Below are 21,631 nucleotides of genomic sequence, written 5' to 3'. Positions count from 1 at the left end.
ATCATAGGTCAATGGTAGGTGAAATTTCAAATGTGAAATTTATAGATTTCACAAATTGAGACGTTAGAGCGCACGTTTTTACAATAACAAATTTTTCCAAATTCAGGGATCAATAATTACCAACTAAACACTAATAATAATATACACTACACCAATTGGTAACTCTTAGCATGAAATACCTCTTTGAGCTAGGCTAAGTTGAAATTAAAAAAAATCATCCTCATGACAAATTCGTCAATATATATGAAGTTGTGTGCCTCTCGGGTTAGAAAAACATGGTAAATATGATTATTTTAGTATGGTTGAGTTGTCACAACCAAGGGATGGCTCCATGGCCTATAATTGTTAATTCATTGGAAGTGGATAGGTTGGAACATTTCATTTTCCCAGACTCTCTCTAATTTGGTTAGTGTACTAGTTAATGAACTCACCTAAATTATCTTCTTTTGCTCTAAATCAAAACCATATGCAAACATTTTTTCTTCTTTTAGCAAAATGTTCAAAGTGCATCGTATTTGGAGAATTACATTGACATGTTCAATTTTAAAGGAAAAATGCTATAATAATATCAAACTTAAGGAGTTATAAAAAAGGAAGAAAGACAAAAAGAAAAAAAAGAAAAGAAAAAACAAGGGTTAGGCTTTGTTAGGTAACTATTTAAAAAAAAAATTTGTTCTTTAAAATAAAAAATAGGAAAACACTTTTGACAATTAAAAAACTATTTTCTTTCTAAAATATAAAATATGATGTTTTTAAATAATATCTTTTAGTCATTTTCAATTATTTTTGAATGGTTATTTTAAAAAATAAATATGCAAATATGTATAATAATTAAAAATATAGAAATAGATATATAAAATATTTAAAAATATTAGAAGTATGATAAAAATATTTCATATTTTCTAACAAACTTTTGTCTTATAAAACATTTTATATATGTATATATATATATATTTATATATGGTTGATTGATGACATCTTTTGATTGATGATATCTTTTGGATATTCATTAATTAATTGGAGACATTAATCACTTGCCAACTGTCCGTTACGAAGTCTCAGGGTCTACTAAATTAACCAAACAATATATACCATATTAATTATGCAAGTTCTACCAACAAGCTGTATGGGCACCCTTTTCTACAACCAAAGGGATAAAAGGGAAGGGATATTGGCATTTCAACAAGCTGGGTAGCTACCTTCTTGGGCACTGAACTAAATCTTTATATCCCTGCAGGAATGGCTGCAAGCAATTCTTGTTGTTGAGCTACAACTTCATGTCTCCAGTGTATTGAAACCGATATCCTTGCATGGTTTTGAGCTCATTCATGTAACGCGGTAGAGATTGATATGTTGAGCAGACATAAAGCTTATTAGTCTGGTTTAGATTTTCTAGAGAAGTCCCAGAAAGTGTTTTTTGAGGTTGGGATCCTGAAGTTAATTAGATTATGGGTTTGAGGTGGTGGAGAAATTTTGGTGCAGCTCTTGCTGGAGTATTACTGTTCTTTCATGGCTTCTGTTACTCAGAGAAAGGTATGAATTTCTCACTGAATACTGATATTTCATTACATATAAAGATCAGAAAAATATAAGATGCAAAGCTTTGTTTCTCTGTTTATTAATTTCTCCATTAAAATGGATCTTGTTATACTCTCCATATGCAGCTCCCAATTATTCATTCCTCCAAGAAGCAAAACAGGCTCCACCAAACCTATATTACGACTATATAATCATTGGGGGTGGAACCTCTGGCTGTGCATTGGCTGCAACTCTCTCCCAAAACGCTACCGTTTTGGTGCTTGAAAGAGGAGGCTCGCCCTATGGCAACCCTAAGATAAGAAACCTGGATTCGTTCTTTGCCAACATTTTGGACAATTCTCCATTATCACCTTCCCAATCCTTCATCTCTGAAGATGGAGTCTTCAACACTCGAGCCCGTGTTCTAGGTGGTGGAAGCGCCTTGAATGCTGGTTTTTATTCAAGAGCTAGCGCCGGCTTCGTAAAAAGCTCAGGCTGGGACGAAAGACTGGTGAAGGAATCTTATGAATGGGTGGAAAAGAAGGTGGTGTTCAAGCCCCCGATGCTGCAGTGGCAGTCTGCTGTCAGAGATGGATTGCTGGAGGCAGGTGTGTTGCCATACAATGGATTTAGCTATGAACATTTGTATGGGACTAAAGTTGGCGGAACCATATTCGATCATCAGGATCACAGACACACTGCTGCTGATTTGCTCGAGTATGCCAACCCTAAAAATATTGTTGTTCTCTTACATGCAACAGTGGAGAAGATTGAGTTTAGATTGCATGGTAAGATTTAATAACGTGTTGATACAATATATATTTTTGAATCACAAACCCCTAGAATTAAGGACGAAAAACATTAGTTTAGGGTTTGCATAACCTTGTATATATTCGATGATCTGTTTGGGGGATACCCATTTTTATAAGCTGCTACGAACATTAATCTAAAAAAAATCGAAAATGTCCAAGTGATTTTCTGACAACATAAAATAGCATTGTTCTATAGGGAAAATGAGATATTCTGAATGTTGGGCAATATGTTTGATATGATTGTGAAATTAATGCTTTTTCATCTTTATGATGATGGTTGATGCAGGAGAATCAAAGCCAATAGCCTCAGGTGTGATATTTAGAGATGAAGTAGGAGTCAGGCATAATGCGTATAGGAGGGACTCCAAGAGCGAGATCATATTGTCAGCTGGCGCGATTGGAAGCCCACAATTGTTGATGCTGAGTGGAATTGGGCCTGAGTCCCATCTTAAGGCCCATGGTATCCCAGTGATTCTGGAGCAGCCCATGGTTGGCCAAGGCATGGCTGACAACCCAATGAATGCCCTGCCCATTCCCTCTCCACGGCCCGTCGAAAATTCCCTCATCCAAGTCGTGGGCATCACCACGTTTGGGAGTTACATCGAAGCCGCTAGCGGTTCCGATATCATCCGTTCTTGGTTTCACAGGCCTCCTGAACAGTTATCCAATGCTTCTACAAACCCAAAAGGTACGGAGAAAGCCCATAAAGCCATGAACACCATGATGAAAGCAACAGTGAGAGGTGGAATCATCCTTGAGAAGATCAAAGGTCCGATCTCAACAGGCCACCTGAAGCTCCGAACCACCAACCCAGAAGACAACCCATATGTCACCTTCAATTACTTCGAGGAGCCCGAGGACCTCCAGAGATGTGTGGAAGGCATGCGCACCATCATAAAAGTCATAAACTCAAAAGCCTTCTCCAAGTTCCGATTCCCCCACATACCAGTCCAACTTCTTATAGATATGATGGTATATTCCCCAGTGAACTTGCGGCCCAGACATGTCGGCGCCTCCATCTTCTTAGAACAGTTTTGCATAGACACTGTAATGACGATCTGGCATTATCATGGAGGCTGCCATGTTGGGCGAGTGGTGGAGCCAGACTACAAGGTTATTGGCGTGGATGGGCTAAGAATTATAGATGGTTCTACCTTTAATCACTCTCCGGGGACTAATCCACAAGCTACTGTTATGATGCTTGGAAGGTACCTAGTCATTTATCATAATCAAATATTCGTATTTTTTCCATTATTACTGATTTTTTTTCCTTTTAATTTTCCAATGCAGGTACATGGGGGAGAAGATTCTTGGTGAAAGATGAAGTAGCAAAAATTGTGATTTTTATTTATTATTTATTATTATTACTATTTTGGGCTTTATCAAGTGGGTTTGAAATTGTGAGAAGTAAGGATTTGCTGCAGCTGCTGCTAATAAATAGCTTCAACTACATTACGAATGGAAGCTCTGTAAAATTACAATACTGTCTTAAGAAGTATTAGATTACAAGTACTCATAAAGAAAAACTAAGTACAAATAGAAGAAGACAAATAAAAACTTAAGGAAAATGTGATACAATTAGTAAAACCAGCAAGATTCAAACCAAAACGTTTCATGACCGGTCCTGATATTGAACTATGAAAAAAGCTGAGAACTTTACCATCTCTCAGTCAACCCCATGACAGGAACTGAAAATGAAGTAATTTACAGATACACATCACATATATGTATTAGAAAGGAGCACAGCGTAAGTCACCCTTCAGAGTTGGCACAAGAGACCCCAGCCGTCTGATTCTGAGAGCGTCCATGTGGGTCCTTGTCTTCATAAATGGTGTCCAGCTTTCTTCCAGAGGAGTTACCCTTAGTGGTGGCTATGATCATAGGTGGTGCTTTCTCCTCTATCCTCTGATTCTCCATCTTCCTTGTTTCCACTGATCTTTTCATCTTCCCTCTATCTCTTTCTCTTTATCGTTATGCTCCACTTTCCCGAGAAAATATCCACACTAGAACATCACAGACGCATCCCATTACCGTCTGTGATTATCATATGGAGTGAGGAGGGAACCGGCTGTTCCCGGTAAACACCTGGGAGTTCCCGGTTGCTTGGCGGTACATCTGCGGGATGTGCCGGTTTCTCCGCCGCACTACGGGCTAGTGTCCGTTACCCAGGGGATTTGAAGTGGTGATGGGGTAAGATGTCGTGTAATATAACTGTCGTGCTTCCATATCAGAGCCGTCGATTCTGCAGTCCCTTGGTGATGATCAAATCATTGATCCACTGTTTGAAGTTTGTTTGATGATTTTGGAGGGTTAAATAACGACTGCAGCAATGGAGCACGGTGGTCCCTGCAGCACCCAATAGTTTCCTTACTTTTCTTATCCATTTTGTGAGGCGGTCTGTTGGCGGTTGAGCTGCCTTATACTTATCCACAGAGAAAAGTTAGCGTACAGGCGCCTGTCATGCATGAACATGACAACGCTTCACAGGTCTCCGATTACCTTGCCAAGTGTGTCAAAATGAATTCTATGGCAGGAATTCAGAATTAAGAGAATTAGAAATTTTAGAAGTTTTTCCATCTAGTTTAGTCCAAATATTTACTAATCTGTCACTGTTTCATTAAAAGCTTTGCAGTGATATCATGATGTAAATAATAAAAACAAATCAGATTGGATGTGAGATGCTGAGTCATATGAAGGATTTTTAGGATAACATCCCCATGTGTTTTCGATGTCATCCATGACCTACATAAGAGGGGTGGTGGACTAGGAATAAGTAACCACCTATCAAGGTGGTTGATCCAACCTTGGACGATTGCAACCAGTGGAGTTGCACCTGGTGGAGTAGGTAGTAATTATTTTGTGGTTAGTGGAAAAGCCTAGCTAAGGAAATATGAAACTCAAAACATCCTCGAATGGTCTATTTTGGAGGTTTGTATCATTCAAAAACTCCTGCCTGTATTAGATCCGTCACTACCATGAATATCTAGAATTCAACACAACCATTAATGTTGGTTGGTTCATCACTAGGGTTGGAACTTGGAGTAGTTAACCTAACCACATTGGAATAGGTTGATACTTTGATGGACTTGGACAATCATGTGTAATATTCTAATTGAGGTTAAACTAAGGTTTTTTTATTTTTTATTTTTTTTTATTTTTTTATTTTAAGATTAGATTCATACCAAAGTTTAAATAACACGAGCATAAAGAGAATTCAATTGAATATTTTTATAATATATATATTTAATATATATTATCTTATATAATAATATTCATTTTTTTTTAATTTTAAGGAAAAATAAAAATTATAATTGTATTATATAATTTTTTTTTCATTTTTCTATAAAAATATGTAAATGTATTTTTATTTTTATAAATATATAGATTTTTTTTTTAAAAATATTAATGTAGATGAATTTTGAGTAATACACTTAGGGAGGAAAGTGATTAGGATGTACTTGGATAGTGATTTTTTTTTTTAATTTTAATTTTTTTTGGCTATGATCATTGCATTCAAGAACTTAGGGAAAGGACCTTTTATTTATATCTCTATTCATAAATAAGAAAAATGCCCGAAACAATAAGAGAAGAGAAAAGAAAAAAACTTTCAAAACAAATATTAATGAGAAAATGCATTGGGAATTTTGAAAACATTTTTCCACCCAAGAGAAAGAGAAAGAAAAAAAACTTTCAAAATATATATTAATCAGAAAATGCATTGGGAAATTCGAAAATGGGGCGAAGGGTTGTTTGAACTTGGAAACACCGAAAGGCCAACAAGTAAAAGCAAAAGCAAAGAGGGGAAGAATATGAGCAAGGATATGCCATGTGAAGGCCATCAGCTATCAGCCATCAGACATCAGTCATCAGCCATAAGCCATCTTCATAATCTACATATGGAAGAATGTAGGAAAGAGCATCTCCTCTCAACTGCTTTTTCCCCCTTCTCACTGAGAAAAGCATGGACAAGGAGAGATGGAGAATCTCATCATCCGGAGAAAGCTTTTTCAACAAAATCTTGCATGATCAGAAAAGCTGCTTTTCAAGGATATCCACAGCATAACCCCCTACTCCCTCTAGCATATGCCATTGTGTTATCGGTTTATTCCATCTCTTGGCCTCAAATCAAAGCACCTATTATATATATAAAGATGGTAAAGAGCTTACATGTAAAACAAGAATTTAGCAGCCCGGAGAGGAGCCATGCAGGAAGAGGAAGCGACTTCTGTAAGTAAATCAATCATAGGGCACCTCTTTCTTGGCAGGCACTGGCTCCTATATATGAATATACATAGCTTAGCTGCAGTAAAAAGATGTGACTTGCCAAAGGAGAGTTGCCCTGTGACTGCTTCGGCTTAAGGTGATATTGTGACCTAATCTGCCCATGCACAACTTTTATATGGTAAGCTCGCTGATCAGCTTGATATAAAGCATTTTCTCTCTATATAGGTTTCCCATTTATGCTAATATATATATATATATAAGTGCAAAGGTCAGTAAATGTAGGAATTAGCTAGACATTAATTGTCATTAGGGTAGCTATTGTGGATATACTGCCTTGCCTGGCCCCTCATTTAAAGGGTCTTCAGTTTGAACTCTCATAGACTCAAGTTTAAGCACTAATGTATTCAATTTCATACTACAAACCCATTTAGGTTGGCTAATTCTTATTGTCGATTTTAGTTGGATGTAACAACTTATACTCAATCATGTAGATATTATCTGCTTTGAGTCTAAAAGAACTTTCATGACTTTAAAATACATCTAAAGGGTTAAGATAGACTCATACTTATATATTGTCATGAACTTTTTCCCATATTTGACGTAGGATATCACAAACACCCGTTATGCAAATGCAATGTCTTTATTGTGTTTCATGAGATTACGAGATCAACTAGACAAACATCCCTCATGAGGGGTCAAACAAACCCTCACATTGGAGTCGGTGATCGATTTTGATACCATTTGTAACGACCTGCATTTAATAGCGCAGATATTGTTCGTCTTGGACTCAAAGAGGTTATCGGCTTTAAAACACATTTACAAAGTTAAGAAGAGTTCATACATATTAGTCTCAACAACTTTTCCCCTATTCAACGTGGGATATCACATTAGAAGTTGAAACTGAAATTAAAGTTACAATTTTTAAAAGATAATATTTATTTGGTAAAATTTTTATTAAATATGAAATAACTTATATATAAACCAAAATAAAATTTCTACAATAAATAATATGTTTTTGACTTTTATATTAAGTTTAATTTTTCTCTTTCTTTTTAAGTTACAAGTTCTTTGAATAAAAATTAGCCAATTTTTCACAGAATCTGTTATTAAATTAAAAAATAAAAAATAAAATAAAAGAGCAACTTAGGGTTCAAAAGCAAGCTATATATTCACACAAAACAGATGATATGGAGGGCTGTTAAAATAGCACAGTATGAGAAACTTTACAAATAATCAAAATCTCCTAAATTCAAAGTAATACTTTCTGAATTTCTAATCAACTAATCCATATCTCTCCTTAATTAAGCATTAAACTGACCATATTTTTGATAACTTAATAAATTAGTATCGTTTGTATACATTTCTTACTTTTTTGTTTTTAAAATTAAAAAAAATAGTAATTTTGATATAAGATATAAAAATGTTTAAAGACTTACATTAAAAAAGAAACAATTTTAAAAATTGTTTTAAAAAATTGAAGTATCAAATATTTTTTTTTACCTCAAGTTTTAAAATTTTTGAAAATGATTTTTAAAGATACATAAATATTTTACATAAGTTTCTTATTGTAAAAGTAAAAAACATTAAGTTCATATGTTTTTGTTTTTAAAAATATGAAATAATAATAATTTTTATATAAAATACAATAATGTTAAAAACTTACATCAAAAATATGATTTTTTTTTAAAAAAATTATTTTTAAAAAAATTAATATATGAGACAATTTTTACTACCTCAAAATTTGGAAATTATATAAGGTATATATATATATATACCAAATTGATTTTTTTTTTTGACTTATTCAATGAATGAAAAAATATGATTATACTAATCTTAAAAGTGAGGGAAAAAAACCATATCACCGTAAATAATCAAGTTATTGGTCATCCAAAAATAATGTGTGGGAAGGTACTATATGTTGAGATAACGTCTAGTCATCTCAACTGAAAAGCAACTAGCTGATGTGGGACTTGACTCATCTGAAATAAGACACCCAACTAAGGACCTTGACTCATTCCTAGGCTTTATGATGGTGTCTAATCATCTTCAACCTCCTGAAAATCAATTAGATATCAGGTTTGACTCAGCGTATCAACACACAAATTTCAAGACCTTGAGTAATCTTGAGACTTATACCAATGCCTAATTGTTGGGACGTCATTTGTTTGTTTGACCCTGGGCAGCCGCATGGGCCGGATACCAGAGTGGCCTCCCCAGGATTCGAACCCAAGTCCAAGACTTAAGGACGATAAGGTTGCCATCCTGGTACCATCTGTGCTACTAGCACAGATGGTACCAGGATGACAATCTTATCGTCCTTAAGTCTTGGACTTGGGTTCGAATCCTGGGTGGTAGCACAGATGGTACCAGGATGGCAACCTTATCGTCCTTAAGTCTTGGACTTGGGTTCGAATCCTGGGGAGGTCACTCTGGTATCCGGCCCATGCGGCTGCCCAGGGCCAAACAAACAAATGACGTCCCAACACTAATCATTTTCGGCCTTATATATTCATCAAAGGCAGTGGAGGGAGCATATGAACTTTAGTTTAGGGGGGCCAAAATGAGACCAAAGGGCCTTAAGTGACCTAGTATTAACCATTTTTACTTTACATAATCTTGGGCTTCGATCAAAACTCATTGATTAGTACTGGTTTTTTTTTCAAAAATTTGAAGGGGGCCAACTGGCATAGCTTGGCTCCGCCCCTGATCAGGGCCATTTTTCAATGCGGCTCTTATCAGTCACATCCATGACCTAACCATCTGAAGAACGCATGCACACCAAGGTCTTATCCTTACGCATCCATCTTGGGGTCATTTTTCAACCATGATAAGGAGTACGTAGATTGTTGCTGCCTAACATCCGCCTGCACCATGAGCTACTCATGGTGAGACTTAAATAATTTGAATTCTGATTATTCCACCAACATTTAATATCTATGATCAAATGGATGTACTTCATATTCTGCCTGAAGGGATTGATGATGGATTGGACTGAGGTGGCCGAAATTTATAAATGCTCTTACTAAATCTTTTGCCTTTCGATCCATAAAGCATAATCAATCATTAAAACGAATGGTTTCTGACATATTAAAGAAAAATGTTTCCATCGTTTGAAAGTAGTTAAGACTCGGAACGCAGAAAAGCCCAGGAGAGGCTGCTTTGAGTATTAATTTACATAGACAACGATGGCCCAAGAGTTAAACAGGTGCCACGTGTTGCACAATGGAGCCATGGAGAATTGGCAAGGAGTCATGACAGCTGGCTTCCTCACCTTCCTTCCTCCTCGATCGCCATTAATTTTTCAATATTAAATAAGAAGGAAAGGTTGTACATGTTTCAAGCCATAAAAGACACCATCAACTTCGGGGTGGATGGAGTCAATTATTATTGAGCGTGCAGGACAATGGCACTGCAGCTTTGAGACTCGGTCAATGAGTTCAGACAAAATATGGATCGTTGAGAACTAGGCATCTTTATTACCAAGGTTGGGTGATTTGTTTCTATTGATAAAAAGAATAGAAAAGTTAGAGGCTGTTTGTAAATTGTTTTAAAACATTCCAAACAAAAATTATTTTCAAAGAAATGTTTAAAAACACAAAAAACATATTTAACATATTTAGGACTTATTTGATAACTATTTTCAAAATTAATTTTAAAAAATAATATTTTGAAAACAGTTTTTTAAAATTATTCTGTGATATTTTGTGAAATAAAAGTCTGTTTGAAAATTAAAATGTTTTTAATTTATTTTTAATATTTTTAAAAATATTATAATTATTTTTTAAAACAATTATAAAAAAATTAAATTAAAATATTAAAAAATAACTAAAAAATATTATCAAAAAATAGTTTTTGATTGTAAAATGTGTTTTCTAACTATCCTAACCTCACATTTTTTCACATTCTTTATCCAGGAGGTTTTCTTTTTCATTCTGTCTTTTATCAGAACAGCTATAGAGAACATGCATAGTTGCAAAGTCAACTTTATACAATTGGTTTGTCCCCATTATGATTTAGATGGGCTCAAAATTCATCCACCCATGTTGCATGCCACTTAGATTCTTACTTGTTTGTCATATTAAGCTGCCATTAGATTAGTGTAAATTGAGAATGATACATGGTTAGTTTCGAGCAATCATAAAGAGCTGAACTTTGCCCCAAATCAATCCCAGCTGGGGGTTAATTAAAGCAACTCGAGTCTGTGATCAAAAACCGATTTCCAGCAAACATACTTGTCCTCTGATGAGTGGAGAGTATTAATCGCGTGCTTAAGCAGGAGGTGGGCCTCAAAAAGTAAATTTAGAAGCATTCCGGAGAGGCTCTTACTTTTGGGAGGCATCGATAATGCCAACGAAGAAAAAAGCCGTCTCTGTCGTCCACTTCTTGTTGCAATCGATTTCCGGCCCTGCCCTCTAATGAAGATGGATATTTCAGAAATGTGACCCAACAACCTTTATAATCATATTCTTAATAGGGAGAGGATAACCCTGTGGGCTATGCTGTCTACACCTGCAGCTTGGATTCAATGGTTAGATATATGAAGGTTTCTGGTAGACTTGATTGATGGTTGGGATGATTACCTGGTGGGCCATGGAAGGAGTGAAGGGTAGAGTTGCAGAGGGACCATGTGGCTTTTTCTGCAGCAGCAAGTATGTGAAACAAGACATGGTCAACCATCAAAAGCTTGTAAAACAAGACTAGCTGTGTTTGAACTTTGACCTATTCAATCTGTTCATACAAGGGAAATCCCTTCTATAAACTATGAATCAAAAAGGTAGGAGAAAATATCAGAGGCTAAAAAGTCCTCTTTTGTTGTGTGAAAGACGGAGGGAGGAGGGAGAGAAGGGGCAGAGCAATGCACTCGCTTTGCAGTGGAGATGCCACACAGGTATGCCTTCATGGCTGCTGTCCGAGACCTGTCCCCTTGCCTGAACCCCAGAAGAAAGTCCCCAGCTCCAGAAGCACTGCTGCGGATTGTCGCCGCGACTTTGCTGCAACTACTGCTGCTTGTTTCTTCCCCAATACACAATTCACCAATCATGAGTCTCTCCCTTCCTTGCAAGAATCCTTCACTCTGTTTGAGGAAGCTTACCCTCAGTACTCCGAGACTGATCAAGCTGACCGAATCCGAGCCCAGGAGTACCATCATCTTCTTCTCTCCAACCACATCTGCCTTGACTATATTGGCATCGGTCTCTTTTCCCATTGCCAGATACAAATTAAGACCTCTTCACCAACTACAATTGCCTCTACTTCTTCTCCATCAAATTTACCATCTCCCCAGAGTTCGAATATCCCCTTATTCGGTATATCATATAAGTCAGTGAATCTGAAGTCGCTGCTACAATATGGTGGTCAGGAATCAGCACTGGAATCTGCAATGAAGAGAAAAATCATGGGTTTTCTTAATATCTCCGAAAATGATTACTGCATGGTTTTCACTGCTAACAGAACCTCAGCTTTTAAACTTCTAGCAGAATCCTATCCGTTCCAATCTAGCCAGAAGCTTTTGACGGTTTACGACTATGAGAGTGAGGCGGTGGAAGCAATGGTTGAAACGTCAGAGAAAAGAGGAGCCCGCGTCATGTCAGCAGAGTTCTCATGGCCGAGACTTAGAGTTAACTCTGGAAAATTGAGGAAGATGGTTGTGAGAAATAAGAAGAAAAAAAATAGAGGACTTTTCGTGTTCCCCCTTCAGTCTAGAATGACTGGAGCAAGATACCATTATCTATGGATGAACATAGCACAGGAGAATGGGTGGCATGTATTGCTTGATGCTTGTGCATTGGGACCAAAGGACATGGACACCTTCGGCCTCTCTCTCTTTCGTCCAGACTTCCTCATTTGTTCTTTCTACAAGGTTTTTGGGGAAAACCCAACTGGATTTGGGTGCCTATTTGTCAAGAAATCCACTGTTCCAATCCTGGAAGCTTCTACGAGCACCGGGATTGTGAATCTTGTTCCAGCAAAGAAGCTGTTTTGGTTACCTGCCGATTCTTCTGGTACTGACACCGAACCTGAACAGACATCTAAATTCGAGTTTCAAGAAGAATTACATACGTCAAGCTCCTTCTCAGGTCCCCTGTCCATTCAGAAAACATTGTCTGGAAGATTTGAATATGAACAAGGAGAGACCTCCGAGTTACCTAAAACAGAAGGCACTGCAAAACATGACAGACCAGAAACTTCCAAAGTCATAGAAATGGAAAAACCGGCTGATTTCGTCCAACAGAATACTAAAGTCAGAGGGAAAGAAGGCTTAGAGATAGAATGTAGAGGCTTGGATCATGTGGACTCACTGGGACTTGTACTGATAAGTAGAAGAGCCAGGTACCTGATCAACTGGCTAGTAAATGCTTTGACAAAGCTCCATCATCCCAATACAGAGGAGGGGAGTCCCCTGGTCAGAATCTACGGGCCAAATATAAAATTTGAGAGAGGACCTGCACTGGCATTCAATGTGTTTGATTGGAAAGGAGAAAAAGTTGAGCCCATTCTCCTACAGAAGCTTGCAGATCGAAGCAATATTTCTCTGAGCTATGGATTCTTACACCACTTATGGTTCTCAGACAAGTACGAGGCAGAGAAGCAGAGGGTCATTGAGAGAAGAGAAACTGAAGCAAAGGGAATGGCACAAAACAAGAGGAAAGGCAAAGATGATCTTGGCATAACAGTGGTCACGGCTGCACTGGGGTTTCTGACAAATTTCGAAGACATATACAGGCTTTGGGCTTTTGTTGCTCAGTTCCTGGATGCAGACTTCGTGGAGAAAGAGCGATGGAGATACACTGCTCTTAATCAGAAGACTATTGAAGTTTAAGCAAAAAAAAGTTATTCATTTATTCTTTCAGATTATGAAGTTCATAAAAATTTAAGTTTCTGCAGTCATCAAAGATTTATAAATGCTAAATGTAAATTGTGAATGAAATATGGCTGTCTATATTTAAACAATTACCACCTGCCATGAACATAATCTATAATTCTCACTCCCTTAATGAGGGCACATACTTCTACTTCCAATCTTACCAGAAAGTTAGTCCTTTCTCCCCAGATGAGTAGCTGGTTAAATTGTATGTGCCAGGTAGAAAGACAAGGTCTTAATAAATAACAATCAATATCTGCAAAAAGAGATTAAATAACAAAAGGTTTACTAAAAGGAGGAAATATCACAAGCATTGGTTCTGTAATCAATCGAGTAGACCCACACATCATTAAGGCCAGTCGAGGATTGTTTGAAGAAGACTGGTAGATGAAAAGCCTACATTCATTGGAGTGCATGAGAAACAGCTCTAGTGAGACAGAATCTTATCAACAACTCCACCTTAAGAACAATTTTTGCCCTTTTAGTACCAGCAGATTAACAGTTTAAAAGACAGTGAAGCATATAGAAGATGTCAAACAGATTCTCAATGTTTTGTTGAATGGTCAAAGATCATACAATTAACAGTAGGAACTTCACAAGCACGGCCTTCTAATTCTTCTGTGGTGGGTGAGGTTTATGCGGGGTTGTGTCAAACAGTACAGGACACTCAGATATTTGCAGCACAACAAGATTGAAATAAAGACTACCACAAAACTTCTCGTCTAAGGTAGTTCCGAAATGGCCACTTAATACCCCATCACAATCACTTATAAGGACCACAGCACTAGTTCTCCAATAAGTGGAGAATATAAAAAATATCATCATGACAAGATACCTCAAATGGTAAAATATAAAGCAGAAAAGTCCAAAATTTAGCAGTTATTTTAATGCACATTCCCTCAAGTTTCTTAAAAGACTTAAGGAACTAGGGAAGTTGTTTCAAATTCATACTAAAACACATGTCATTGAATATTTCCAGGCATCTTTTTAATCAAATATTTGGACCCAAGACAGCAAGCCTCTCATTGTTAACTGAGAAGATAAAAGACTGAAGGAACTAGAGTAGTTTCAAATTCATACTAAAACACCTGCTATGCAATTTTGGACATTTTCTTCTGCAAGAATAAAGTCACCTTTTCTTCTCTGGCTTGTGTATCAGCATCGACATTAATTATCTTAACTGAATGAAGAGGAGCCCAAATCCTCCACTGCATGAGAACATTAAGACAACAATGATCACATGAAAAAAGAGGAAAGACAAAACAATAATTCAATACTCAAAAACAGAAATATCTGTCCCACTAAAGCTATCAACATATTTTTGCTGATGGAAGACTGGTTGATTTCTAGCATGCAACAAAATTGGGCATGGGGCATCAATATGAAAATAAAGAAATGTGAGTCAACAATAAGCCCATAGTGGAACACTGAGAAAGCAACAGAAAACCTAGCAATAAAAAATAACCAGGATTCATCATTATCCATATTTTTTTCCCAATTGGATGGGGTAGACACTGTGAATTCTTTTTCCTTGTTCTAGTCTATCTCGAGGCATCTAATCATTTCAAAGCATCAATTTTCCTTTCTCTTTTTTCACCCATCAAATTTTATCCCTGATCTTTACAGATCCATTTGATGGTACCGGCATCAGGAACAAACAAATTAAAAAATTCAAGGCTTTATGGTCTAGGTCTATGGCCATCATGGATTCATAAGACTTCATTTTAGCACCAAGAGTGCATTTGTCGAGGAATTGGAAGTGGAACTAGGCAGAGGAATCCAATTTGGAGCCATCAATTCCAATCCTAGTGTTTAGGCTGCAAAAACTCAAATCTGAATTGGAATTCCACCCTAAACCCAAAAATTGGATCTTAGTTGTAAAATGAGAGGAAAAAATCTCAAGCGACTTGCAAATTGTACCAACAAGAATTCAGGATGACCAACACCACCACCCACTGTCACTGCCATCATCATCACCACTACCAATTGTCACTTTCAACACCCCCTTCTCCACAACCTCTGCAACTGGCCTAGGTTGCCATCACGGCTTCATTAGTATTACTCCTGCAGCCCCTGCAGTCTCCAACTCATTGCCATTGACTCACCATCACTACTAACATCAGCACCACATTACCATATCATTGTTCTCAACATGCATCCTCAACTACCACTAGCACTTCTATGCTGCGCTTGCAACCAACCACCTCGCTACCATAATCAATTTGTCAACCTAAGAATTCTAATTTGATAGTAAAGCATGATTTAAAATTTAATTAGTTCAAAGAATAATGGAATTTTAATGACTCATCCCAATTGTGGGATTAAAATTCTATATGTATGCAACCTAAGATCCACTTCTTTGAATTGGAAATTCATGAACCAGTTCCAATTACGTAACCAAAATGGTCCTTTGGTCTTTCCATGCTATTACAACAAGTTGTGGAAGGAAAATTTCCATAATCTTTGTCAAATTGAAATGTAGACTATGAAAAAGGAACATCGAGATTGGTGGTAAAGCCACACAATCTTTGAGGAAAAAAGAGGAAAAAAGAGGAAAAAAGAGGAAAAAAAAAGAAAAACCAAGTATAGGACAAAATCAACAACTTTCTAGAAGGTCTTCGTCAGGCTAGTATTTCCTATTTGTTTATGCCCAATTTTGTGCACTCTGTGTGAACCTACACACCCCTGCCACATATTCCAATGTGACATGTTGGATCGCCAATAATGCGCTACCATGTGTATCAGATGATTCTCCACTCACATTATCACACATCTTGCATCGTTCCATACACGTACTAATACGCCTTGTGTTACCTAGAAGGCATGCTTGGCATGAGTACCAACCTCCACCTTAGTGGATGTTCACAATGGGTGGTATTGATATACTCTTCTCATTTGATGAAGGGCGGGGTACACCTTCTTCAAGTTTGTATCATCCTATGACCTTTCCATTTGGTCTCATACACCTTCTAAAACACCCCAATTACGGCATGGCATCTTAATGCTATTATGTTCACCCGATTCACAAGTAGGGAGGTTCTACATCGACTCAGTGCACCCTAGGGGTGGGCTTGCCCTCGCACCATTAAGTTTTTAGGACATGTTAACGACCTTGGTTTGATGCATGAAGTTGGAGACTAATCGAAACAAGTTAGATTGTACATGCATCAAACCATTTCAATCAGATTGAGAGGGGAAATGTTGCCATAGACCCACCACCATCCAATGCATGAGGCACTGTAAGCATAATATTAGTACAAGAGTTGGTTGATACGAGAATGTGGAGGCTTCTCATTGGTTGGGCCTCACCAACCAATGAGGTTCAACCTTGGGTTTGTATACAAAGCGTCTAAAGGTTCATTTATCAATACCACAATAAAAAAAAAGGATTAAGAGCGCTTTTGGTTTAGGATCTCCAAGAGTCCCTCTCAAGAGCTCTTTGGTGTTCCTTCCCTAACTAGAGACCACTGCCACACACTCTAAGAGTCCACTCTCCCAGGCTTGATACATCACTGTCCTTGCAGTTCACCTCCTATCCCACTATCAATACTACTATACCATGCAGAAATGGGAGCTTTAGTCCACAAGCACAAAAACAGAAATAACAAATGAAGAAACATGCATTCAAATAGAAGAACTTATGCATGATACAAGGATATGACTGCATCCACAGGCAGATAAAGCCCGAGAGGTTCTACTGTGAAATTAAAAGGTATCAATGGAAGATATTGCTACTAAGCAAGCAACTTGAAACTCAAACAGACTATCCATGAAACAGGCAATGCAAATGTTTCAGCCAAAGTAAAAAAACTGATTCATATGTCTCCATAAACTGTTCTATTGACATCATATAGTTACTCAGGAAAAAAAAATGAGGGGAGGGAAAAATGAGAGCTCCACACTCATGAAAACCAAATAAGAGATTAAAAGATATAAAAGTGACTCATAAGCTACTAATATTAACAACTCACCCTATGTATAAGGAGATACTTGCCATGTAAAGACCCAACAAAAATTAAATAAAAAGAGCAAATGGTCAATCTGCAATTTATAACAAGAAAGTTCTCCAAGAGAAAATGGTTCTTTGGCTATTTTTAGACTAGTTGTAAAGACATCAGAAATGAGGATTCATCTCATTGAACAATATTGGGTTAAACTTATTCCACCCACCGAAAAAATACAAAAAACAAAAAACCAAAAAGAAAAAAAATGATCATGATTCCAACTTATGAAAAAAAAAAAAAAATACTACTTGCCTAAATACCTCTGGCACAACATCTGAACTTGGTAAATTAGGGTTGTCAAACTTGTTGCCACACATCATTCCATGGTCCCCATCCAATAGATATCAATTTTAATTTATTTGTCGAGACCTCAAAGAACAAGCCCATGTGATGTAGCCAAAAAAGTCGATCCTCAAGAGGAGAGAACCAAAGTTTGAAAAAATTATAGAATACTTTTTACACTTGAAACATCTCTGTATTATTGGTACAACGCATACTGTCTCCACTAATTGAAGGACCCATGTTGATCATTCTTTTTCCTAACAGTACCAATAGGACCACCATTTTTAGTTTATGTGGATGTCATTATCACCATAGGAAATAATGAGAAGATATATGAGGCATTTAGTCATTTGGACGTTCTTCAAGTCATGATTAATGCCTAATCTATCAATCTTGGGATACACAGTCTCTAATGCTTATGTTTTATTTCCACTTAACTTTTGTAGATAGGAAATGAGATTCAATCCTTTTACTGCAAATTCATAAGATGTTTTATTTCACCGATATATACTATCCCCACTCAAACCAAATTTATTTCACTTATACATGCAATCTCCACTCAAACCAAGACATAACTTTTACTCATTCAAATAACAATTGAGGTGAAGTAGCATCAAGGACAACAAGACTTTTTTGAAAAACATATCCATGTTGCAAGTCTGTTACTATGGTTAGTTAGGATCAAACTGAAGGCATATACAATGTTTGAATTCTAGATGTAGATGTTACATGGTTGGTGCCTATAAGAAAATTTATCCTTCCAAGTATTTCATAGGTCCAGAAGTTCCCACATCCATGTATGATATCTTCATTTTCTATAAAGAGCATACTTGATCTAGTAGTCAATACAACAGGTATAACTCATGCAAGACCGCTTAAGTTATCTAACTCACCTATAAAGGAATTATTATCCATGTGATCAAAATGTTCAAAATCTGATGAACAGATTCACACCCATGTACATAAAATATATATATATATATATATATATATATATATATGATCAAAAGGAAGCTTTAAATTCAGTAGAGAATTTATACTCATCTTAACAGGTTGAAAAATGTCCTTCTAAATAGACTTGATTAGCAAGAATATTTAACAGTATATGAATGTCCTCATTTCGAGAGTGGTTAGTATCTCCAACTAGAAACTCATGAGCCTCACCATCCACCTCTATAACACTTGACCCAGGGAACTTTCTTATCCCTTTGTCCTTCATCAATCTCCTTACCCTTGTTACATCATCCCACCTTTCATTAGTAGCATATATGTTGGACAGAAGAACATAAACCCCACTATCTTGTGACTTAAGCTCAAGGAGATGGCTCAAAATTTCTTGGGAGAGTTCAACATTTCCATTTGCCTTGCAAGCACTAAGAAGAGCTCCCCATATGAGCACATCAGGCGGCAGCGGCATATTCCTAATGAACTTATAAGCTTCATCTAGAAGTCCAGCTCTACACAGCAGATCAATCATGCATCCATAATGTTCTAATCTCGGAGAAAAATTAAAGGGCTGACTTATCATCTGATAAAAGTAACTGCGCCCTTCAGCAACTAAACCAGAATGGCAGCAAGCTGTCAAAATGGCTAGAAAGGTCACCTCATTGGGCCTTATCCCGGCTCCAATCATTAGCTCAAAATGTTTGAGAGCCTCATGACCATGTCCATGCATTGCTAAACCGCCTAGTAATGCATTCCATGTGAAAATATTCCTGTTAGGTATTCCATTAAATATGTGCAATGCCATTTCTATACAACCACACTTTGCATACATGTCAACCAAGGCAGTTCCAATATGAATATCCCATTCAATTCCCTGGCGTTCAATGTACTCCTGGACCCATCTGCCATAATCAAGAGCCCCAAGGCTTGCACAGGCTGAGAGAACACTAGTAAGGATAATCCTGTCTGGTTCCACACCTGAAATTTGCATGTCATAAAACAACTCCAATGAATCCTTTGGTTGCTTGCATTGCACCAACCCACTTATGATACTAGTCCAAGAAACAATATCTCTGTCAGGAAGCTCATCAAAAAGCTTCCTGGCCTCACACAAGCACTCACACTTCACATACATATCCACAAGAGCATTGCCCACCACTAAACCTATCCCAAATGCACGCTTATAAACTAAACCATGAACCCCCTTCCCCATACTCAAATACCCCATTCTTCCACAAGCCACAAGCACACTAACAAAAGTCGCCACATTTGGCACCACATCCATCTTCAAAAACAAATTTATAGCCTCATCAAACAACCCAGTCCTCACATACCCCGATATCAAGCCAGTCCAAGACACAACATCTCTCACAAGCATTTCATCAAACACTCTACCAGCGCCACCCCATTTGCCACAAACACTATAAAAATGCAGGAGCGAGTTTTGTACGTAAAGATCACACAAAAAACCCATCTTTACCGCCACCCCATGAACCTGTTCACCCTCTTGAACACCCAGAAACTTGGTACAAGCTTTCAGCACCACTGGAAAAGTATACATATCTGGCACAAACCCATTTCCCACTATCCTTCCATAGACCAAAAATGCCGCTTTGGGAGTACAACTGCTAGCATAGGCAGCTATCAAGGTGTTATATGGTAATGTGCCCACATGGAGATCAGTTTGATTCAAAAAATCAAAAGCATAGTCAACAAACCCAATATGTTTTCCGAAGAACTCGGATACTTTGCTGAGTACAAATTCGTCATGGAGGAGACCTGAAGCTATTAAATGTGCATGGATTTGCTTCAGGGACCTGATAGTTTTGCATCTATGAATGGAATTCAGAAGTCTCAATTTCAGGAAGTACATAGTGTTCATTCAAAGTACGCGGCCAACGATCCTTTGAAGAGGAATAGGAGTTCTTGACAAGCGCAGTGTTCACACATAAATGCAAGAGCGACCAGACTCCTTGACAAGCCATTGCATGTTATTTGCTACAAACAGTGGCCTAAATCTGTAAACTACCTACACAAATTGAGGGAGATGAAATTCGATCCAAAGTGTATAAGAGAGAGAACGGCCAATAAGTTTTCTTTCCTGATAAACCGTTGCAGCCACAGTGATCGATCTACGGCGTCTGGCTCCGATTCAAAGGAGAGAACGGTGTCGTTTTTATCCTCGGAGAAGCATAATCGGATAAACTTAATCGGCGTCTTTTGGCAGCTGAGAGGTGGGAACCAAAGTGGTATCGGAAGCAAAGGGGAAACGACGTCGTTTACGTGGAGGAAGAAACGGAGTAGTCACACTGCCAGCGTCCGGTTACTGGAACGAGGCAACGAAAAACTAAAACATGTTCGGTAAATGTTAGCGAGAAAATAATTATGAGAAACAGTTTTTTAAAACAGTTTTTAAAAACTATTATTCAATATTTTGGTAAATAAAAATCTGTTTTGAAATGTTTTTAACATATTTTAATATTTTAAAAATAATTTTTATATACGATATTTTATTTTCAATCATTTTACACATTTATATAATTATTTTCTAAAATAAATGTAAAATAATAAGTAAAAAAAAAACAACTAAAAATGCTCACTGAAAGTGGTTTTTTTTTTTTTTTTTTTAATTATGAAGAACTGAAACTATTCTTAAAAATAATTGTCCAACAAACCCTAAGTCCATTGTTTGGTTTCTTTGGAGAAGAAAACAGAGTATGTCAAATATTATGGTTTTTATTGTAGGATAGGGGAAGAGAAATCAGGGGTGATAGGTCACAATTTTTTAAAACAGATTTTTTTTCTTTAAAATAAAAAGTAATAGGAAAATAAATATGATAATTAGAAAATAATTAAAAAACAAATTTTTAAGGATTTAAAAAAATATATATAAAATATAAAAATATTAAAAAAAAAAGTATTATGTACATATTTAAAAACATAGAAAATATGTGAAATAAACTTTTTATTAACTTTAGATTTTA

The 21,631-nt window shown here is 36.8% G+C and overlaps 3 protein-coding genes and 1 non-coding gene across 6 annotated transcripts; 3 read left to right on the top strand and 1 right to left on the bottom strand.

Annotated features, from left to right (window-relative positions):
* The first annotated feature begins 1,027 nt into the window (after positions 1 to 1,027).
* LOC100264005 (protein HOTHEAD) lies at positions 1,028 to 4,345 on the top strand. Of its 3 annotated transcripts, XM_002267812.5 has the most exons (4): positions 1,034 to 1,533; positions 1,665 to 2,306; positions 2,617 to 3,538; positions 3,621 to 4,345. In XM_002267812.5, the coding sequence occupies exons 1-4, from the start codon at positions 1,449 to 1,451 to the stop codon at positions 3,652 to 3,654; spliced, it is 1,683 nt and encodes a 560-aa protein (XP_002267848.2). In that variant the 5' UTR covers positions 1,034 to 1,448; the 3' UTR covers positions 3,655 to 4,345. The 3 variants fall into 3 exon arrangements, with proteins under 3 accessions (XP_059599434.1, XP_059599433.1, XP_002267848.2); XM_059743451.1 differs by having other exon boundaries at positions 1,028 to 1,533; positions 1,665 to 2,126; positions 2,617 to 4,345; XM_059743450.1 differs by having other exon boundaries at positions 1,033 to 1,533; positions 2,617 to 4,345.
* Positions 4,346 to 6,565: 2,220 nt separating this feature from the next.
* MIR399B (microRNA MIR399b) lies at positions 6,566 to 6,682 on the top strand. Its single transcript, NR_127820.1, has one exon. It is a non-coding gene; the product is annotated as a microRNA MIR399b (primary transcript).
* A 4,469-nt stretch (positions 6,683 to 11,151) lies between these two features.
* Positions 11,152 to 13,505, top strand: LOC100248586 (uncharacterized). Its single transcript, XM_002267947.4, has one exon. The coding sequence runs from the start codon at positions 11,410 to 11,412 to the stop codon at positions 13,372 to 13,374; it is 1,965 nt and encodes a 654-aa protein (XP_002267983.1). The 5' UTR covers positions 11,152 to 11,409; the 3' UTR covers positions 13,375 to 13,505.
* Positions 13,506 to 13,553: 48 nt separating this feature from the next.
* Positions 13,554 to 21,002, bottom strand: LOC100265770 (pentatricopeptide repeat-containing protein At4g38010). Its single transcript, XM_059733645.1, has one exon. It carries the CDS (start codon positions 20,527 to 20,529, stop codon positions 18,748 to 18,750), a length of 1,782 nt encoding a protein of 593 aa, XP_059589628.1. The 5' UTR covers positions 20,530 to 21,002; the 3' UTR covers positions 13,554 to 18,747.
* Between the last annotated feature and the right edge of the window lie 629 nt (positions 21,003 to 21,631).

The sequence above is a fragment of the Vitis vinifera genome, chromosome 16, assembly GCF_030704535.1.
Source record: "Vitis vinifera cultivar Pinot Noir 40024 chromosome 16, ASM3070453v1".
Lineage (NCBI taxonomy): Eukaryota > Viridiplantae > Streptophyta > Magnoliopsida > Vitales > Vitaceae > Vitis > Vitis vinifera.
Note: the sequence above shows the minus strand (reverse complement) of the source record. Positions and strands in the feature narration are given on the sequence as shown.

Coding starts and splice junctions, on each gene's coding strand:
- LOC100264005 (XM_059743450.1), top strand. CDS start 1,449: ATGGGTTTGAGGTGGTGGAGAAATTTTGGTGCAGCTCTTGCTGGAGTA. Junction 1,534..1,664: donor CTTCTGTTACTCAGAGAAAG/GTATGAATTTCT, acceptor CTCCATATGCAG/CTCCCAATTATTCATTCCTC. Junction 2,307..2,616: donor GATTGAGTTTAGATTGCATG/GTAAGATTTAAT, acceptor TGGTTGATGCAG/GAGAATCAAAGCCAATAGCC.
- LOC100265770 (XM_059733645.1), bottom strand. CDS start 20,529: ATGAACACTATGTACTTCCTGAAATTGAGACTTCTGAATTCCATTCAT.
- LOC100248586 (XM_002267947.4), top strand. CDS start 11,410: ATGCACTCGCTTTGCAGTGGAGATGCCACACAGGTATGCCTTCATGGC.